Source organism: Lycorma delicatula, chromosome 4, assembly GCF_047948215.1.
Source record: "Lycorma delicatula isolate Av1 chromosome 4, ASM4794821v1, whole genome shotgun sequence".
Taxonomy (NCBI): Eukaryota; Metazoa; Arthropoda; class Insecta; order Hemiptera; family Fulgoridae; genus Lycorma; species Lycorma delicatula.
The window spans coordinates 179243886-179265645 of record NC_134458.1 but is presented as its reverse complement, the minus strand read 5'-3'; the positions used below and the strand labels follow the sequence as shown (position 1 = coordinate 179265645).

The 21760-nt window shown below is 26.1% G+C and overlaps 1 protein-coding gene across 3 annotated transcripts in view; it reads right to left on the bottom strand.

The window, feature by feature from the left end:
* Positions 1–4618: 4618 nt before the first annotated feature.
* Positions 4619–21760, bottom strand: part of LOC142322986 (solute carrier family 23 member 2-like) — a 46041-nt gene continuing 28899 nt past the window's right edge. For all 3 annotated transcript variants that reach the window (XM_075362079.1, XM_075362080.1, XM_075362081.1), the window contains 10 exons: positions 21280–21485; positions 19258–19420; positions 15782–15902; positions 14537–14672; positions 13572–13685; positions 11792–11922; positions 10475–10619; positions 7661–7740; positions 6864–6990; positions 4619–5142 (listed from right to left, as the gene is read on the bottom strand). In XM_075362079.1, the coding sequence (XP_075218194.1) occupies positions 5036–5142; positions 6864–6990; positions 7661–7740; positions 10475–10619; positions 11792–11922; positions 13572–13685; positions 14537–14672; positions 15782–15902; positions 19258–19420; positions 21280–21485 (1330 nt within the window). In that variant the 3' untranslated portion in view covers positions 4619–5035. The remainder of the gene's footprint in view (positions 5143–6863; positions 6991–7660; positions 7741–10474; positions 10620–11791; positions 11923–13571; positions 13686–14536; positions 14673–15781; positions 15903–19257; positions 19421–21279; positions 21486–21760) is intronic.

Here is a 21760-nt window from a genome sequence, read left to right as displayed (position 1 = left end):
AATATTAATTTTCAGTATATATATTCAAAATAATAAAAAATAAAAATTTAAAAATTATAAAATTTTCAGTATATAAGGCAGGTTTTCTGTGTATATTGTTTTCTTGCCAAATTTAATTTTATTTTTATAACTGATCACTATTATTATTAAAATTATTTAAATTCATTAACTTTTATTTATTTATCTTTTAATTAAAAATACTTAAATTACTTTTATTAATGGAAATACTTATTTTAAAATAAAATATGAGACTATACTGATTTTTTATTTTCTGTAACTTTTTTAAAGAAACAAGTATACACTATAACCAGCCTTTGATATATAATGAATGTTTATATTCAGCAAAAATATATCAGCTTGTTTTTCTCAAGATTTTTGATCAAGATTTATCAAATATTATAGAATTAGTAGTAGTAGTAGTAGTAGTAGTAGTAGTAGTAGTAGTAGTAGTAATAGTAGGTTGATCAAGATATTTAATAATAAATTTGATAAAACAAGCAGATTATTAATTTTGAATATTAATTTTCAGTATATATATTCAAAATAATAAAAAATAAAAATTTAAAATTTTAAAAATAATAAAATTTTCAGTATATAAGGCAGGTTTTCTGTGTATATTGTTTTCTTGCCAAGTTTAATTTTATTTTTATAACTGATCACTATTATTATTAAAATTATTTAAATTCATTAACTTTTATTTCATTATCTTTTAATTAAAAATACTTAAATTACTTTTATTAATGGAAATACTTATTTTAAAATAAAATATGAGACTATACTGATTTTTTATTTTCTGTAACTTTTTTAAAGAAACAAGTATACACTATAACCAGCCTTTGATATATACTGAAAGTTTATATTCAGCAAAAATATATCAGCTTGTTTTTCTCAAGATTTTTGATCAAGATTTATCAAATATTATAGAATTAGTAGTAGTAGTAGTAGTAGTAGTAGTAGTAGTAGTAGTAGTAATAGTAGGTTGATCAAGATATTTAATAATAAATTTGATAAAACAAGCAGATTATTAATTTTGAATATTAATTTTCAGTATATATATTCAAAATAATAAAAAATAAAAATTTAAAATTTTAAAAATAATAAAATTTTCAGTATATAAGGCAGGTTTTCTGTGTATATTGTTTTCTTGGCAAGTTTAATTTTATTTTTATCACTGATCACTATTATTATTAAAATTATTTAGTTTCATTATCTTTTAATTAAAAATACTTTAATTACTTTTATTAATGGAAATACTTATTTTAAAATAGAATATGAGACTATACTGATTTTTTATTTTCTATAACTTTTTTAAAGCAACAAGTATACACCATAACCTCCCTTTGATATATACTGAAAATTAATATTCAGCAAAAATATATCGGCTTGTTTTTCTGAAGATTTTTGATCAAGATTTATATTAGAGTAGTAGTAGTAGTAGTAGTAGTAGTAGTAGTAGTAGTAGTAGTAGTAGTAGTAGTAGTAGTAGTAGTAGTAGTAGTAGTAGTAGTAGGTAGATCAAAATTTTTAATAAATTTGATAAAACAAGCAGATTATTAGTTTTGAATATTAATTTTCAGTATATATATTCAAAATAAAAAATAAAAATTTAAAAATTTAAAAATAATAAAATTTTCAGTATAAAGGCAGGTTTTCTGTGTATATTGTTTTCTTAACTGATCACTATTATTAAAAATTTCATTATCTTTTATACTTAAATTACTTTTATTAATGGAAATACTTATTTTAAAATAAAATATGAGACTATACTGATTTTTTTATTTTCTTAACTTTTTTAAAGAAACAAGTATACACTATAACCAGCCTTTGCTATATACTGAAAATTTATATTCAGCAAAAATATATCTGCTTGTTTTTCTCAAGATTTTTGATCAAGATTTATCAAATATTATAGAAGTAGTAGTAGTAGTAGTAGTAGTAGTAGTAGTAGTAATAGTAGGTTGATCAAGATTTTTAATAATAAATTTGATAAAACAAGCAGATTATTAATTTTGAATATTAATTTTCAGTATATATATTCAAAATAATAAAAAATAAAAATTTAAAATTTTAAAAATAATAAAATTTTCAGTATATAAGGCAGGTTTTCTGTGTATATTGTTTTCTTGCCAAGTTTAATTTTATTTTTATAACTGATCACTATTATTATTAAAATTATTTAAATTCATTAACTTTTATTTCATTATCTTTTAATTAAAAATACTTAAATTACTTTTATTAATGGAAATACTTATTTTAAAATAAAATATGAGACTATACTGATTTTTTATTTTCTGTAACTTTTTTAAAGAAACAAGTATACACTATAACCAGCCTTTGATATATACTGAAAGTTTATATTCAGCAAAAATATATCAGCTTGTTTTTCTCAAGATTTTTGATCAAGATTTATCAAATATTATAGAATTAGTAGTAGTAGTAGTAGTAGTAGTAGTAGTAGTAGTAGTAGTAGTAGTAGTAGTAGTAATAGTAGGTTGATCAAGATATTTAATAATAAATTTGATAAAACAAGCAGATTATTAATTTTGAATATTAATTTTCAGTATATATATTCAAAATAATAAAAAATAAAAATTTAAAATTTTAAAAATAATAAAATTTTCAGTATATAAGGCAGGTTTTCTGTGTATATTGTTTTCTTGGCAAGTTTAATTTTATTTTTAAATATTTTTATATCACTATTATTATTATAATTATTTAATTTCATTAACTTTAATTTAATTTCTTATTTAATTTCTTCACTTTTTAAATTTCTTCACTTTTTAAATTTCTTCACTTTTTAAATTTCTTCACTTTTTAAATTTCTTCACTTTTTAAATTTCTTCACTTTTTAAATTTCTTCACTTTTTAAATTTCTTCACTTTTTAAATTTCTTCACTTTTTAAATTTCTTCACTTTTTAAATTTCTTCACTTTTTAAATTTCTTCACTTTTTTAATTTCTTCACTTTTTAAATTTCTTCACTTTTTAAATTTCTTCACTTTTTAAATTTCTTCACTTTTTAAATTTCTTCACTTTTTAAATTTCTTCACTTTTTAAATTTCTTCACTTTTTAAATTTCTTCACTTTTTAAATTTCTTCACTTTTTAAATTTCTTCACTTTTTAAATCTCAAACTTTTTAAATTTCTTCACTTTTTAAATTTCTTCACTTTTTAAATTTCTTCACTTTTTAAATTTCTTCACTTTTTAAATCTCAAACTTTTTAAATCTCAAACTTTTTAAATCTCAAACTTTAAATCTCAAACTTTTTACTTTAACTTTTTTATTTCTTTAAATTTATAAAATTAAACAATTTGTAAAATCATTAAAAATATTGTTTTGTTTAGTAATGGAAATACTTATTTTAAAATAAAATATGAGACTTAGCAATTAACATGTATACACCGTAACCTGCTATTGATATATACTGAAAATTAATATTCAGCAAAAATATATCAGCTTGTTTTATCAAGATTTTTGATAAATCTTGATCAAAAATCGTGATAAAACAAGCAGATTATTAATTTTGAATATTAATTTTCAGTATATATATTCAAAGTCAGGTATACTGTTTTGTTACCAAAAAATTTTATTTTTAAATAATTTTATAACTGATCACTATTATTCTAATTATTTAATTTCATTAACTTTTATTTCATTATCTTTTTATTAAAAATACTTAATTACTTTTAGTAATGGAAAAACGTTTTAATTCCTTTACTTTTTAAATTTCTTTCCTTTACTTTTTAAATTTCTTTCCTTTACTTTTTAAATTTCTTTCTTTACTTTTTAAATTTCTTTCTTTACTTTTTTAATTTCTTTCTTTACTTTTTAAATTTCTTTAAATTTTTAAAATTAAACAATTTATAAAATCGTTAAAAATATTTTTTTGTTAGTAATTGTAATACTTATTTTAAAATAAAATATAAGACTTAGCAATACACCATAACCTGCCTTTGATATATACTGAAAATTAATATTCAGCAAAAATATATCAGCTTGTTTCATCAAGATTTTTGATAAATCTTGATCAAAAATCTTGATAAAACAAGCAGATTATTAATTTTTAATATTAATTTTCAGTATATATATTCAAAGGCAGGTTTTGTTGTATACCGTTTTGTTGCCAAGTTTAATTTTATTTTTTAAATAATTTTATAACTGATCACTATCATTATTATAATTATTTAATTTCATTAACTTTTATTTCATTATCTTTTAATTAATAATACTTAAATTATTTTTAGTAATGGGAAAACTTTTTTAAATTTCTTTAACGGTTTTAATTTCTTTAACGGTTTTAATTTAACGGTTTTAATTTCTTTAACGGTTTTAATTTAACGGTTTTAATTTCTTTAACGGTTTTAATTTCTTTAACTTTATTAATTTTATAAAATTAAACAATTAATTTATAAAATCGTTAAAAATATTGTTTTGTTAGTAATGGAAATACTTATTTTAAAATAAAATATGAGACTTAGCAATAAACAAGTATACAAGTATACACCATAACCTGCTATTGATATATACTGAAAATTAATATTCAGCAAAAATATATCAGCTTGTTTTATCAAGATTTTTGATAAATCTTGATCAAAAATCGTGATAAAACAAGCCGAATATTAATTTTGAATATTAATTTTCTGTATATATATTCAAAGGCAGGTTATGGTGTATTTTTTTTTCTTGCTAAGTTTTTTATTTTTAAATATCATAATTAAAACTTTCACTTTAAATTAACTTTCAAATTAACTTTTTAACTTTTTATTTATTATTTTATTTATTTTAAAATAACTATTTCCATTATACTACACGATTTTTTATTTTTTACAAATGAATATATTACAAATTACTTATTACAAGTAATAATTTACAAGTAATTATGTACTTGTAGGCTTTGTTGAATTCAATTTAAAATTCAATTTTTTTTTTAATTTGACTATCATTTCATAATGATAGTCAGCATCCATAAAAATTAGTCTTTTAAACAATAACAAATGGTAAATTATGAATAGAGATTATACATTTTTTTTTAAAGTTAAAGACAACAAGCCAGAACTTCTTCACAAGTTGTTAACTCAAATTCTCTTTTACTTTCCTCATCTGATTCTAAACCTTTTTCAGAAAAATCTGGCTGTACACTCTCTGAAAAATTAAATAGAAATCACTATTATAAATTACATATATATTATATATACTTATTTAATATATAAAAGTCATATCTGGACAGATGTTTTTGAAATGACAAATTGAAAAAATTTATATTTCATAATATAAAAAAATTATATTCACGTGTAAAAAAATCCAGAATTTTGCATCTCATTTACATCACAAAATAACCGTTCATCAGAAATAATTTTCTCATCATATATTAAAACCGTATTATACTTTTTCTATTCTAAAATAGCTGGACACCATTTTTAATGGTAACAAAATGTCTACCATTTTTAATTTACCATTAACTTTCTGGATCCTGCAGTAAACTTTTGCCAATGAGTTCATCTGTACACTGTTGTGCAATCAAATTTTAAAGAGATTAGCCTATTCTGAGGCTATTCAGTGTCGAAAAGATTGCAATATATATATATATATATATATGTAATATAGTTTGCACACCCTGATCTCTGAAGATTCTTAAAAATGGACTGAAGTACCTAGAAGGACTGTTTCTCTGGGCGAGTTTCTTTATCCTGTTCTTAGAAAGAACAATGTATTTACAGAGGAATCAAAGGTTTCATTTATCTTTTTATATTTTAATGATGAAAATATTTACATTTGTTAAAAAAATACTGCAAAGGTTTTAAAAAAAATTATATTTTGACAACATGTAAGTATTAAGTAAATTAATATTCAGTTACTATTTTATATATATCTACCTCATGGTAGAGTAGTGTAAATATCTTTAATGTTGAACCTTACTTAGGTTTAAACCTAAACATTTTTCACAAAGTAAAATATCTTATAAATGGCTGTAATTGGGCATTTTTCCTAGAGTTCAACAACATTCTGAAGATATACATATAACTGTATTTATAGAGGATTTAATCTAAACAATTAATAGAAACAAAAAGTAATAAAATGTAAATAAAAGTAATAAAACCTGCTTAAATTTAAAAAAATTAAATTAAATAAAAGTAATAAAACCTGCTTAAATTAAAAACATCTTAGCTTTGGATTAAAAATGTAACCTGCAATTACAATACAAAATTAATTTACTTTTTTAAGGAGGAAAGATAACTACTGTAGACCTTTTATTGAGATAAATAGGTTAAGAAGAAAACCATGGAATAAGAAAAAAATTCTCAGAAAACTTGTAAGAATCTTACAAGTAGGCACAGAGATAGAAAGAAATGTTATGGAGAAGCAATGGTGGGATAGAGAATGAGATGGGCAGCAGTGACATGACTCATTGCTTGACTAAGGCAATAGATAAATTGTTGATAAAAATAGGTTTTAAAACATCTCTGGAAAATAGTAACTGAATGATGAGTAAATTGTGAAAACTGTCAACAAACAGGTTTTTTCTGATACTGTTTTTCATACAGTTCTGCCACCCCTGGCTACATCATAGCCTAAAATAAATCAACTTTCAGCTACCACTGTGGTTACAGCACAAGTCTGAAAAACTACTTACTATTAATGAATTATCCATTTCTTACTGGTGTCCAACTTTGCACCTCTAAATTGCCACACCTAGAGAGGTACATAAAATAAACTATTTTATGTAAAAAACATTCTAAAACCATTAGGATGTTTTTCATCTGAATAAGAAATATTCCTTAGCCAAGTTAACAGTTATAACTAATTTATTAAGCAGTTCAATTTCATATATAAAATTATGATGACATGTAAATAATATTACTTACGAGGTAGTAGCTCTTTTAATATCGATGCAGAAATGATACATATTACTACACCTGAAGAAAATATTTCAATGAGTATCTGCAAAATTTTGTAGTCTGATGAGAATGTTTTAATATAATCTGGAATAATCTGGAACATACAAAATATTGGGTAATAGAGAAAGGTATTTTATTTAAGGTATTACTTAAATAATAATAATACTTAAATAATTTTTTTAAGTACATTTACATGTTTACATTTGCATGTAAAAATGTAAATGTATGTTGCCTAAATGTATCTAATAACAGTTATTAATTAATGAGATAAATTAGTATAACAGTGATTTTATCATTTTATCACAACTATTACTGACTGAATATTAGGTGCCATAACTACCAGTCTCATACCACCCCATAAGTCTCATACCACCCCATATCAGCCAAGTTAGTAACTAAGGACATGGGAAAGAGCAGAGTTTAGAAACTTTCTAGTTTCTTCATTGAGAACTTTGAGAACTTCATTTGATAACTTTTTCTATTTATATAGAACTTGCCCATTCAGTACTATAATAGTTAGCATGTTGGAATTTTTTCACTATCGTTCTATAATTTTTTACAATACATGGTTATGTCTAGATCATAAAACTCAATGTTCTTTCTGTTTAACAATAAATACTGTTTTTATTCAATTTTAGTTTACTGTTTATAATTTATTTTATGTACAAGATACAGATATTCTGAGTTTATTGGCAGTTTGGTTTCTAAGGTTAGTAGGTTTAAATAATACATGTTATCTTATCTGAATAATAAAGATCACATACCAAACCAGCACAGATAGCTAATCCAATTACTGTACAGCTGCGAATTGATTCAAAGTTGATTTTCTTCATCATCGACAATCCTTAAAAAAAATTATACTGTTTAAAAATAATTAAATTAATTATATTTAATTTAACAAATTTAATTTGTTTAAATGAGTAAATTAAATTGTTTGAATGCCTTAAAAAACCAAAATGGTTAAAAATTATATAAAATTACTAATTTATTAAATACTTGCAAATTTACCTACATCAGAAATAATGAAGGTTGCACAATAGCAGATTTCCAAGTATTTAAAATACTTGTTTCATTAAATACTTGTTAATGTACAAAAAACTAGTTTGTTACTTATTAAATTATACTTTACAAGATTTACTATTTTGACATGACAGAGGATGATAAATTGAAGTTTCTAAATCAATTGAAGACTGACACCATATGAAAACATTGAAAAAATTCCATGACACCCAAAGAAAGCATGGCCAAGAATTTTAGTGTCATTTCCATGACACTGGTTGACATTTTATTGCAAATTATACACAAATTTTAATTTTTATTAAAGCAAGTTTTACAAGTCATAATCAGGACCAAAAATCATGGCTAAAAATAAAGATTGAAATGTAAAATTATAGATATAGCAGCTCAAAGAATTAATGCCAAAACAAATCATTGGAACGAGGTGCTTTTAAGAATCAGTGGTCTGGCTTTTCAAGGTAAAAGACTAAATTTCTCAAAAAAGCTGCTGATTTCGAAGTCGAGAGTTCTAAGGTTAGGTTAGGAAGAGACAAAGCTCACAGTCTGGAAAATATACAAAATGACATTTCAAATTTGACTGGGAAAAAATGTTTTGACAATTTAATGACTGGTAATCTGCAGGAATATGAAAACAGGTCTAATGAGGGGCAATAAAGCAAGAGTACAATCTAGAATTAATTCATGAGCACTATGCTCCATGTAGTAGCCACTCTCAATCTTGTTAATGATTTGGAAGCTGCTAATTTCTTCAACATGGTTTAAAAAAAAAAAAATTTTCTTCTACTTTTTGATGGGCAATACTATGTACCTTAATTTTAAAAATATATATTCTCAAGGGGCGGAAATTTGTCTGTCCAGGGTGTCCAGGGTGAGCTACAGACTTTTTAAGGGAAATGAGGATTGAAATTTCTCTCTTCTGTCCTGAAAGTATTCTCTCCAAAATTGCATTTTTAAACAGATTTAATATAAAATTATTAAGATAATTCAATAAAAAAATTATTTTCTTATTTTAAAATTTAAATTACAATTTTTTTTAATAAAAAATTGTACAAATTTTGTACAAAGAATTTTTATTGCAAAAAAAATCTATTTTGGGGGTTCCCATATAAGGGGAAGCATTCAAGTACAAATTTTTAACAATTTTTTTTTTTAAGAAACATTTTCTAGGAATGGGTGAAAATTTTTTTGAAGAAATTAAGAGCCGAGGGCTCTTAATTAAATTATCTTAAGATTTTTAATCATCTTACTGTTAAGATAATTTGCACTTAATTCTGTTTTAATTTTTTTTTCACAGACCATTGTAGTGGAACAAGGTGAAATTGTTACACTGGTTTGAAGGACTATTGATTTTTGCAAGCTTGTGATTAAATTTATGAAAATTCTTTTTATCAAGATAAAAAAATATTTAATATTCACAAATGCCCCATTTTTTTATTTTGGCCAAACACCCCCCCCCCCCCCCCCCCAACTATGAAGAAAGATTTCTACCCAGTTTGAAGAAAATTGGGTTTTTTCTTTATAACTGTAGAGGTCTACAGTTAGACCAAATACATGGTCTGAATGTTGGCCAGATACACACAACAGTCCATCTGATAAAAGGATTATTTTGACTTTGGAGCATTGGAATACAAATCTTGTCAGATTTACAGTATTATCTATTTTATAAATTTATTTTTTTAAAAATCACTTCACTTAAAGCACAAAACTTTAAGACCATTTTTTTAGCAGTTTCCATGTATATTTTTTCATCCGCTCTTGGACACAAATCATAAGCAATAAGTTTCTTAAAATTGGGTGAGGTGATGTAAACCTATTAGGAATAAAGTCCCTTGATTTTCAAGTGAATATTCTGAAAAAGAGGGTTTTTGCTGCATTTTCAGCTTTTATTCTATTGGGTGCAATTTTTTACAGATTGATATAGAAAACTTTGGTTCCTCCAGGAACCGAGTTACCTAATACTGGAAATCTGTCCTTGACACTGACACAAAAAAGAAAAATATTTAAGAAAATTTATGAGAATTGTATGGGTATGTTTTATTTACAGTAAGAATAGTGAATTTTATATGCCCAGTTTTGTATCATTTCATTTCAAAAATCCCAAATAATACTATCTGACGCATCAATTATTAAATGATATAACATCAGCATTCTCTGTTACCACTTTCTTTTCTAATAACTGTCAAAAGTCTTACAAATAAGAAGACTATTCTAATTTTACAATTAATAGGCTTATGAATTTGTTAACTGAAGAAAAATTATTCTTGTGGATTCTAACCTATATGGAATGTTTGTGTATCATTAGTTAAAAAACATGTTTCGCAATTTTTTTTTGATAATGAAATTTATTTTAAAATATATTTTAAGGAAATTAAGTGGAATTCAACTGTAAGATGAGTGAAAGTAAGTACCACTTATGATACATTGAAACACTCAATGAGGGCTTATTACTGCAGTTAAGAAAAACTCAAGTCAACCCAGAATTTTAACATCCTACAGTAATCATTTTTGAGTTATGCAAGATGTACAATACTTTTTTATATAACTTTATTTTAATCACTCACCAGTTACTGACACAATTGCTGAAACAATGAATAGAACAGTAAGTATAAATAATGGTGACAGACAGAGAAACTTTATTAATTTACTTGACAATGAGAAGATAATCAAAAAGATTCCAGTTAACTGAATAATCCATCTGCTTCCAACCTAATTAAAAGACAAAATCATTTAAAACACATTTAAAATCATTTCAACAATTTTTTTGTTTATCGTAATTTGTTTTTATTAATTTTTATTACTTTCATTTACTCTACTATAGTTAACTTCATATTTTAAATTATGTTGTAATTTCTCACTTTAAATCAATACACACATTTTAGATATTCATCTCACAAGCTCTATTAAAATTATTATAGGCTCTATTAAAAGCCTGTTTTTTAAGATACAACAGCTACAGATGTCACTTTTATGGTGAAATATGCAGCTAATCATTGAAAAACCTCATTACTTTTTGTTCGAAACAAATAAAGTATTACACTGATAATGTGATGTAGATAAAACTTCTTTTGTCACATAGGTCTGTATTGCCAATTATACTGCATTATTTAGAATACAGTATTTGTTTTAACAATTTTTATGGCCCATCAAACCTGATTTATTAAACAATATTGTAAAAAATTTTTCAGTCTTTTTTTAGTCTTTTGCAGTTGATGTTTTATTAAAACCAACTACTGTTTTCATATTTATGCCAGTTAATGTTATGATAGTAGTTCTGTGTTAGAATTTCATAGTATACATCTTGTGTTTTTCTTTTGGTCACATTATGCTGCCTTGGATTTTTTATTGGATGTCACTTATTGTTTGTAATCAAATTAAAAAAAAAACTTAAAAAAATCAGTTGTATTTTGTATCTGTTGCCCTTGCATCAGCTGATGCAAGGGTAAACTGAGAAGCAGAATGGATCTGTTCATTTAGTAAAGCTTAATTTCATGTATGTATTATATTATTTTAGCAAGGTAATTAGAAAGAAAAGAATCAGCGAGCACTTTTATGTACATAGAATGAGATTTTTCACAAATGTGAATGAAGAACCAACAGGAAAGGCTTTTTTATTTTTTGTTGACAAATTATGCTGATTAAATTTTTTTAGGCATGTCAACGTTTTACATTATTGACAGGTAAGTTTACAAGTTGAATTTGTTAACTTTTGAAAGGCTTGGAAAGGTATTGCTTTGCAATTACCAATTATTAAATGTTTAATAGTTAATATAATGCTAATTAATTCAATATAAAATTTAATTTTTTAGTACAATAAATATATTTTATTTTAATAAATATTTTTACATATTTAATACAATAAATGAATCTAAGCTACTTACACCAGTTAATTGCACGAAACCAATATTTAATGGGCTGCTAAGTGTAGTCATTCCAAAAGTCCCAGAAATTAAATTGCAGATACCATCTAAAAGTACAGCTCTATTTACTTTTGTTCGTTTTATATTTTTTCCTGCAAGGTTACAACTTAATTATGTTTCATTATAAAATATTGTTTATTTAAAACCAAAAAACTACAGATTTAGCTTCATTGTTAATGAAAAAAAAATTTAAAAATTACATTTATGCTTGTGCTTCTAGACTAGGATCATTGTTCTAACTACATTATCCCTGTTATTGCCCAAACCAAAGTTTGGTTCATTATATCCACAATTTGAACACTTGAAAATAATTGTTTGAACTTAGAGAACTGCTGGAGTTACTTCCCAGGAGCGCAGCTCATAATTCCTAAAACACATTCTAGCTTGAAATACTATTTATGATAAGACAGCAATTTTGTATATACATACTTAAAATGTACGTAGATATTTATCTACGGTATGGTATGATCGTCTATCCTATGATCCTATGATCGGTACCCTATGGGGTACTTAAGAGAGTAAATAAAAATGAAAGAAAGAAATGGAGATTAATGATTAATTAATCAAAAGGACAAAATACTTGTACAATTGACAAATTAGGTCTCAAGATATTTTTATGTTTCTTTTATATTGTAAATATTTTTATATGCAAATATTTACATTATTTGCATGTTTATTTATTTGCATTATTTCTTTTATTTTCTTTGTAGGAATGTGCTAGTTCTGCTTAGATTCCCATTCCAGTACAATACTTGTAACATGAGGTTTTTTCCATGAATTGTTTTTCTGTAAGTGACTTTTCTTATGAATAACTGTACAAATTATTGGAATTTAACATAATAGTAATCAAAGAAATCTGAGAAAAACTTAAATATGTCAGTTTTTTCTGCTTCCATTATTAAAGTTGGGCTTTTAATTTTGATTGTCACAGATTGTGATGCATTGGATCAGTGTGTTGTGATATTGGTGACTTTTCCTCAAACTTTGATACAATTTTAGCTTAAAATTGTAAGCAAATTTTAGCAAATTAAAGTTTACATTTTAGCAAATTTTGCTGCCTCTTGTTTCAAGCCCAAAACATCAGTGCAGGTTATTTTGCAGGTTATTGGTCATGTTTAACCTCTCTACTTCTTCCACTAATTCTAGCATTATTTTTAATCATTTCACAGAATTATTTTATGAAAGTTTGGCTTAGAAGTTTTTGTACTCATGTTTTTTGTACTTATGTAGGAGATATTAAACAATTTTTTTACACAAATTTTGATCCGACTGATCATTCTAAAGTATTACAAATTTACCAAATAATGAAACATTACTTGCTCACTTGGATGTCAAATCCAAATTATACTTAATTTTTATTTAAAAGTTATATTTAGGTCTATCAAACTTTATTAATTACGACTAATATTTACTTTTTCAGGTGGAACCTTCCAAAATTGTTATTGCAACCTATTTAACTTTATTGCAAACATGACCAATTGGCTGCTATTAATGGTGGCAGTGTGCACAGTTATCATTCATTGCCCTACCCAAAACATCAGAATTCAGTCAACTGGAATTGAACCATGATAACTAACCTACTAAAGTAATGAAAATGATATATGATATATATCATATATAAATGTAAAAATGATCACACATGTATACTCAACAGTTTGTGAGTAACCATTACTTCTAGCCAGTTTTTCTTGATAAAAAATAAATTAAATATTTATGTATTACATACCAAGTACATACATACCATATACAAAATACGTTACTCTGAATATTAAAATTGATGTTAATAACTGAGATAGTCCAGCTGGAATTAACTGAATAAATGCATGTACATGGAATTCTGGCCAACCATATTGAACTGAAATGAAAAAAATTATATATAAAAACTTGTTCTTTAACAGAAGAATTAATTTTGTACATGTGAATAGTTAGAGGAATTTAGCTCAATGTTAAGTGAAACATTCATTCTCATCTATTTTCAGTTTTTAAAGTAGTAGTGCAATGTTTAAAAAGAACAGTGTTAAAACATACCACAAAGATCCCTGTCAAAAGCACTACTGTAGTGAACTTTTCTTAAAACCGGATTACATTCTGGTAGCTTTCCATAAATCTAATAAGCAAATATGTTATTTAATCTCAGTACAATTTTGAGAAATTGAGTTTAAAATTGGACAGTTTTTAAATTGGCTTTGTTTCTTAATATTAAAAAAACAGAACACCAACTAATATAATGCTGATTATATACTCTATAATACCATTTCATTCAGCAGTTATATATAAAACTTGAAATAAGCATGAAAAAAATAAATGCTCATATTTTTAGTTAAATATCAAGTATAAAAGCATGGGAGTAATTGGTTAATGTGAATTAAGATACTGTGCTCCACATGGGATATGTTGACACCACAATTGGCTTTAAGAGAAGAATGAGATACAACAATTTGTGCACAGTGTGGAACTACATAACCAACATTACTAATTTCCAAATTGAGATTTGAGAACTAATTATAGTCAGTGCATCTATAAAATCAGTGCATCTATAAAATCAGTGCATTTACTACAATGTAATATGTCTATTTTTATGTATCTGCCTATTTTGTATTTGTGATAAGTTACTTATGTATTTGTGATTTGTGATCTGAATAAGTCGTAAAAAATATACTGACTAAAAAGTGAATGAATGGAGACTAAATATGAAAGTATACTTACATGGTCGGTGGAGAATAAAAGAATTTGAATTTATTAACGATTGTTCTAGTAAAGGTTTTTCTTCATGTATTTTTCCATGTATTAATGTTGTAAATAATGGATAAATTATTAAGACAAGGAAAGCAGCAAATAATATCTGTAAAGAAAAATAGTTATACTAATATAGTTGTTATATTTTCATCAATTATAAAAGCCTTTGTATGACATCACAAGGTGTTGAAATTACTAGTAGACATTTACATATAATTAAAAAAAATTTATGTTGGTAGATGCTGTTTAACCCTAAACTCATCTAGCTCTAGATTCTAGCATTAGTTTTAGATGAACTAATCTAGAACTAGACTAATCTAGACTAGGATCTAGTCTGATCCTTCACTATTTATTGAAATGGCTGATTAATCCAAAAATGTATTTTTGGATACATATTACTTTAACTTGGGATTACATAAAATTACTGGCTATTATTTAAAATTAAATATTACTTAAAATAAATTTTGGGTTTGCTTACTAAGTACTTGTGCGTATGTACTACTTAATTTAATTTTAATTTAAAATTAAATTTTAAATTTAACAGTTTTCATTTAACAGTTTCATTTTGCAAGATGTTTATATGATTTTACAGTTTGATTTTATTAAATCAGTTGACTAAGAAATCTACAGTGAGCTTCAAAAAGCAACTATTGAAGCTCTAGAAGCTGCTTCTTCAATATTTTAATTTTGTACTATTTTACACTACCAAATCAAAAATAAAACAACTTGTGGTATTTTTTAATAAAATCTTTTTACTTGTAAAAAGTACAGTTTTTGATATTGTACATAATCTGTTGAATTCTACTTTTCAAGTCTTGTGCACATATTACTTGTTCTGTTTTACTTTTGTATTAGCTGAATTTAAGGACAAAAAATCTACCTTGCTTCATTTTCCCTCTGCCTGCAATTTTCTTTAAAGAAAAATCACCTTTTAAAAATCACTTTTAACAACTGATTTTCTAAATTAAAGATGATTTTATGAGGTTCAAATCCTAGAAAATGTTACAGTGGATACCAGTACTTTGTTGGTTGGGATTTAATTAACCACTACGTATGTCTTAATAGTCAACCTGAGTTTACAGTTCTGCACCTTATTTACATGTCAATCTCCTCATCTCATTGGGCCATGGGGGGTTGCTTATTGTTCAGTAGCTGAATAGATTGAAGCACACATTAAGAATAATATAACATCTTAAATATTATATAAATACTTACAGGCAACAATTTGAAAATTTTTAAATAAGTTATTGACCACCCTTTTAGAAATTTATAAGTAGGTGTGATACATTCTATTTTTTGAAGTTTAAATCCAGTAATTAAAATTGCCGCAACTGTTCTGGAAATCAATGTAAATAAATTAATACTATTCAACAGATTATAACATGCATTACATATATTTTACATCAGGAACTGTAGGTTTATTATTCCATTGGCAAAACGATTTTTTAAAAAAAGTCGTTCAAAATGGAACACTTATTAACAAAGAGAAATATTAGTACATAAAAATAATTTTTTGTACACAGTAAAATAAGTCATGAAGGTGGTGTGGGTGGGAGCTGCCGTCAACGCCGACGATTGTGAAGTTACCCGCTTGTTTTCATTGTGCGCCTGTAAGGAACGCAGATGTTGCAGCTAGCTGATTGATCAGCGAGCTCCTCATCGAGCGTAATTTACTTAAATCCATTTTTTAGAAAAATGGATTGAAAATTACTTATTTATCAACTAGCAATTAGACTATTTAAAAGGAATCAAGGTATTACTTTCCTATACTTCATATCCAAGATTCAGTGCAATAAAACTCGTGTGGCATGACAGCACCGCTCGCCAATGCAGTACACATCGAGCACCTCAAATGTGAATATATTCATGCGTACTTACTGTATCGCAATTTTCGCTAATACTATTGCAATATTGCAATACTATTAGCGAAAATTTAGTGTGATAATTTAGTATTTAAGCAGTTCAATTTGAACTGATTCTAGAGCTTGAAGTAAGGAAAATGGACATAACATACTTATGGTTTAACAATGACCATTAGAAATGGTCATTGTTATAGTGTTACGGGTAGCGAAAAATTTCGCCCGCCCGATTCAACTTCCCTCGGTGAAATGAAATACTGAAGTTTTTAGGCGTTATATAAGGGGTATACACTGTATTTTTTTGACCTGAAAATCAAACAGCTCTCAGAACTGCACTTCCTGTAATTTTCCTATGTCCAACGTAAAACAGAAAAATTCTGTGATTAATACCATTTTTCACTAAAATTTTTGTTCATTTAATTGCTTTTAAATTAAAATACTCTACTTTATACGGTTTCACAATTTACATCGATGCACTTTTTTCCTTACGTTTTCTTTTGCCAACCTAATGATATCTTAGCTTTCCTTGCTGAAGGCAGCAGCAATGTATAAGTACTTTTTAAAAGTTGTTTCACTCACCTGAATAACCTAGCGGTGGTAACAAAAATAGTAGGAATATATTGAATGGTATTACAGCAAACGCAGAATTAACATAATACGGGATATATGATCATAAAAATTTTGTGGGTATTTATATAAAACCTTTGACCTTTGTCATTGACGAAAAAATGATCTTTTTTTATTGTATAATACTGAAATTTTCAAATAAAGAGTTAATCACGAGTAGGGGTTATGAGGCATGATGGTAGGGCAATTGAGCTACTAACTAAGTGATGCCACTGTGGCACCACTAAAAGTTGATATTACAAGCTGTGGCAAATGGTGTTAGCAGCAGCTATCTTGAGCTAATTGTTTAGCATCTTCAGTGGTTTCTTTGTGCAAGTAGTTATATATACTTCCTTTATGCTACTTATGAAATTAGGATAATGCAGCTTACATTCTATGAATGTAAAATGAACATGGTTCCACCATGTTCAAACCACAGCTGTGTGGTTTGTAGCAAATGTTCATTTGCTACAGTTTATCAGGGGTGAGAGCTTATATTTTCAGATGTCTTATAAAACCTAAGAGTATGTCAGATGTAGTAAGGTCAGGTCTTGCTGACCAAAGCAATGGAGAGCTGACCCATGTCTGAGGTGTCTGCAGACATTCAAAACAAAATTCGCTGGAGAATTCTGGAGAATTATCTGGCTGAAATAAGCGTAGTGATGTCAGCTATCTCTTAATTCTGGAAGCAACCTCTCGTCGATCATTCTCTGATAATTTAAAATGATCAACTGCGCCATTGAAAAATTTTTTTTTTTTTTTTTGACAGCTGAAGATTATCTTCAAGATTATCTTCAAGATTATCATAACATGAAATGGAGGGTGTTCGACTTCCTCAAGAAAGTGAGGATTGTCTTTCACCCAGAAAAACAATTTCAGTTAAGAGAGCTTTGATAAATCACACATGCGTTCAAGCTAGCGTTCAAGCAATCTCAGAAAGCGTTCAAGCAATCTCAGAAAGCGTTCAAGCAATCTCAGAAAGCGTTCAAGCAATCTCAGAAAGCGTTCAAGCAATTACATTGCATAAACACGATCAAGGTCACTGTCAAAGAGTTCTAAGGTTAAAATCCTACTAAAGGGAGTTACTTTTATACTTTTATACTTCTATACTGTTTTCTGATTTCAGAAAGACATTAGTAACTGTCAGTTTTGATACATCATTATCAAGAGCTCTATTAAGTCATATGGTTTGATCTTTTAAAGATATATTAAATTGGGTTTGAGCAATTTGACATTTGCCAACTGCTGTTATAAACAGATGAAAAATGATTTAAACATTAGATCATGGATACTGGAGTGGGGGGTTTCAATTAACCACACATCAGGAATGTGTGCCTCTTGTTTGGCCTCCATTGAGGTATTACCTCAATGAATGAGGATACCATTGCCACTTCACCCTTGATGTTCCAGCCTGCTGCCATCAGAACCCCCTCAGCCTGCTGTCAAGCAAACCCTCAGTCTAATACTGCTATCAATTTCTGCAAACAAATAGATTATATAAACCAGAAAAATGAAAACTTGGGAAGAGTTTAACAAAAATTTGAGAAATGGACAAATTAATTTAAATCTGCTACATTCCTCTTCCTGATCAGAGTCTTCTGATGCTGAATGCTTTCTGAAATGAACATTGAAATGAGTTCAATTTTTTCTTTCACAGCAAAGATGATAGTGAGCAGCCCCTCCATCTTGGAACTTCCCTCTTCCATCTGCTAGAAGCCAATGGCAGTCAGTATAATTTAGCTATGCTCCTCATCTTGCTGGCTCCACCCCACTGCTATCTTTGATGTTTGGAGCCATTAGGATTGCTATTTTGATCATGACACCTGTCATCTTGAATCCTCCACCTTGGAATTTCCCTTTTCCTCAGTGTTCAATACTATGGTAGAACTGGACTACCAAGTTGCAATGTATGTAGTTAGGTTATGTTAGACCCCTGACCCTTGATCTTGAACAGTTGCCAAGTTTTTGGGCCAGAACTGCCATTATTTATTTATTTATGATACTCCCAAAGACTAACTAAATTTAGTTTAGCAACTAAAAATAATTATTTTCACAGCAAATTGGGATGAACATTACCTTTTAATTATATTTAATTTAAATGCCAATTTGTTCTAATATTTAATAATTTTAAATTATTAATTTAAATTAATATTAAAGTGAGATTTTACTCATTTAATAAAAGACATTTACTTATTTTGTAAAATAATGTTTTATTTTGATACTTACAAAGTGACAATTCCCCACTGGTTTGAAATATTTGTTACTGCTGAAATATTTGATCCTACAATTGAATTCGTGATTAGATTACCATATGTTATACCAACAAGCACAGTAGTAGGTATGAGCACTAATGGATTTGATAACATACTATCAAATAAACCAGCTATCCCTGGAAAATATATGATGAATTAAAAATTATTTTGTCATTTTTTTATAATTTTATTTAGGTACTTTGTTTTTTAATTTTTTTAATTTTTTAAATTTTTTTGCAATTTTTTGCAATGCTTATCATTTTCAACTTTTTTAAAATTTTTTTTTTTAAATTAAGAATATTATGAAGAATATTTGTTATGTTTATCATAATTGTGATTGTTATTAGTAATATTAGGTTTCAAATATTATTGGTGACATTTGTATGATTTAAGAGACCATTTCTTTCAGTCTCATTCATTTAATAAATTTCATTTAATAAATGATTTTATGTCAATTCTTTCTATTGTGATTAAAAATCGAATCAAAAAAACAAAAATTCAAAAATCATATAGAACTAAAAAAAAACTAATCCAAAAAACAAAAAAAAAAATCAAATAAAAATAAAGGAATTAACCTAAAATCAAAAGATTTTGATTATATCCTCAATCAAAACATAAAAGAACCCACAAATAAACAAGAATACAAAAAAAAGGAAATAAGTAAACCTTGTTCAGCCGTTACAGAGCATCAGTCACTGTACTGAGCGATTAGAATCACTCTTACTATTAACTAACTATTACTGTTAAACTCAATTCCTACCATTTAGATTTAAGAAAGCCTGATATTAGTAACTGTCAGTTTTGATACATCATTAACAAAAGCTCAAGTCGTATGGTTTGATATTTTAAAGATATATTAAATTGGCTTTGAGCAATTTGACTTAAATGAACATTCATAACGCGAGAAAATATATAAATATATAGTTTATTAATATTGCAAAGCGAATTGTATAATTCAATATTTATATTGAATAAGTGGAATGAAATTTAAAATACTGTAGAGAAAATACAATCATTCTATAAAAATATGTCTGATTTTCCTTTTAAAAAATCTGAAAAGGGTGAAGATGGATTAATTCCTATTGATTTTGCTTAAACTTTGTCATGAAATTTTTTCATAGTTATATATTCCACAGAAAAAACAAATTTTAATATAAATTTGAGAGTTTTAATATAAACAAAGAAAAAAATTAAAATTTTAAGATTTGTTGATTTTTGGGAGAATCCCAAAATGAGTGAAGAAATTCAAAACAATAGATTATAAGGAAAGAATTTGAAAAATAGAGTAAAAGAATGGAATGTAACAAAGGAAAACATGGACAGATAGGAGAGCGTAAAATTCTTGAAATTATTTGGGCAAAGTACAGCACCACTTTATGGAAATGAAGTACTACAAGAATAGATCATTTTTAGGCTAAAATGAAACTAGTCAAATGATTTAACAAAAAAATCATAGTTTTTGTAATTAACAATACCCATATCAGAAATGATATTTTGAGTATACTAAAAAGTATACGAAATAGAAAGCAGATTTATTATTCTTTTCCTGAAAGACAATTGCTTTTCCAATGGAAAAGTGATAAGGGGTATGAAAGGACATTGCTAAGCTTAAAGATAAAATATTTCCTAGGCAAAAAAGGGCCATGGTTCCTAGGCAACATTTATAGTATGTTATGTTTGCACTCTTACAAATAACACTATTATAAACACTAATAAAACACTATTATAATGTAGCAACTCAAAAATAGCATGCATGTGTTAACACTTTTAAAACACTTAAATTTTTATTTTGAATGAATGCTTTACCTCATTTCATTATTTTATGATTGATTTATATCTTTCAATGATTCAATGATGATTGTATACTTAAATTAAATGAATATTAATTTAATATTTAATTTAATTCAACTCAATTTAATAACTACAGTAACTAAAAATCAGTTTTTATTGTTCTCACCAAAATTATAAAAGATAAAAAAAATAAGATAAAAATTACCTGTAAGTCCAAGAAATGCTTGCAATAAACTTATCATTAAAATCCCTCCCTGTAAATATTTTAATCTATTTTGCCATTCTTGCATCCTTTTTTCAGGTCCCATTGCATATATATCACCTGCTCCAGGACATTTTAATCCTGGTTGTTGTAATATTTTATTTAAGCTTCTTATATAATCTACACTTGGAAGTAACAGAACTGGTAATCTAAAAACATATGACAAAAACATTTAATAAATTTTTACTGAAGTAAGATTTGTTTTGCATTATACATAAAATAAATGATGCTTAAAAAGTTATTTTCCACTTGTAGTTCCATGTGGTATTGATTCCTTTAACTCTTATTAGCATTACCATTTCATTGATGTAAATAATACGAAATATAGGTTAGTAAGGATCAGAATTATTTTAAATTATTTGTAATGTAGCACACATAACTGAGAAAGGTAAAGGAGTCCCTACTGTATATAGAAAAAACAAAA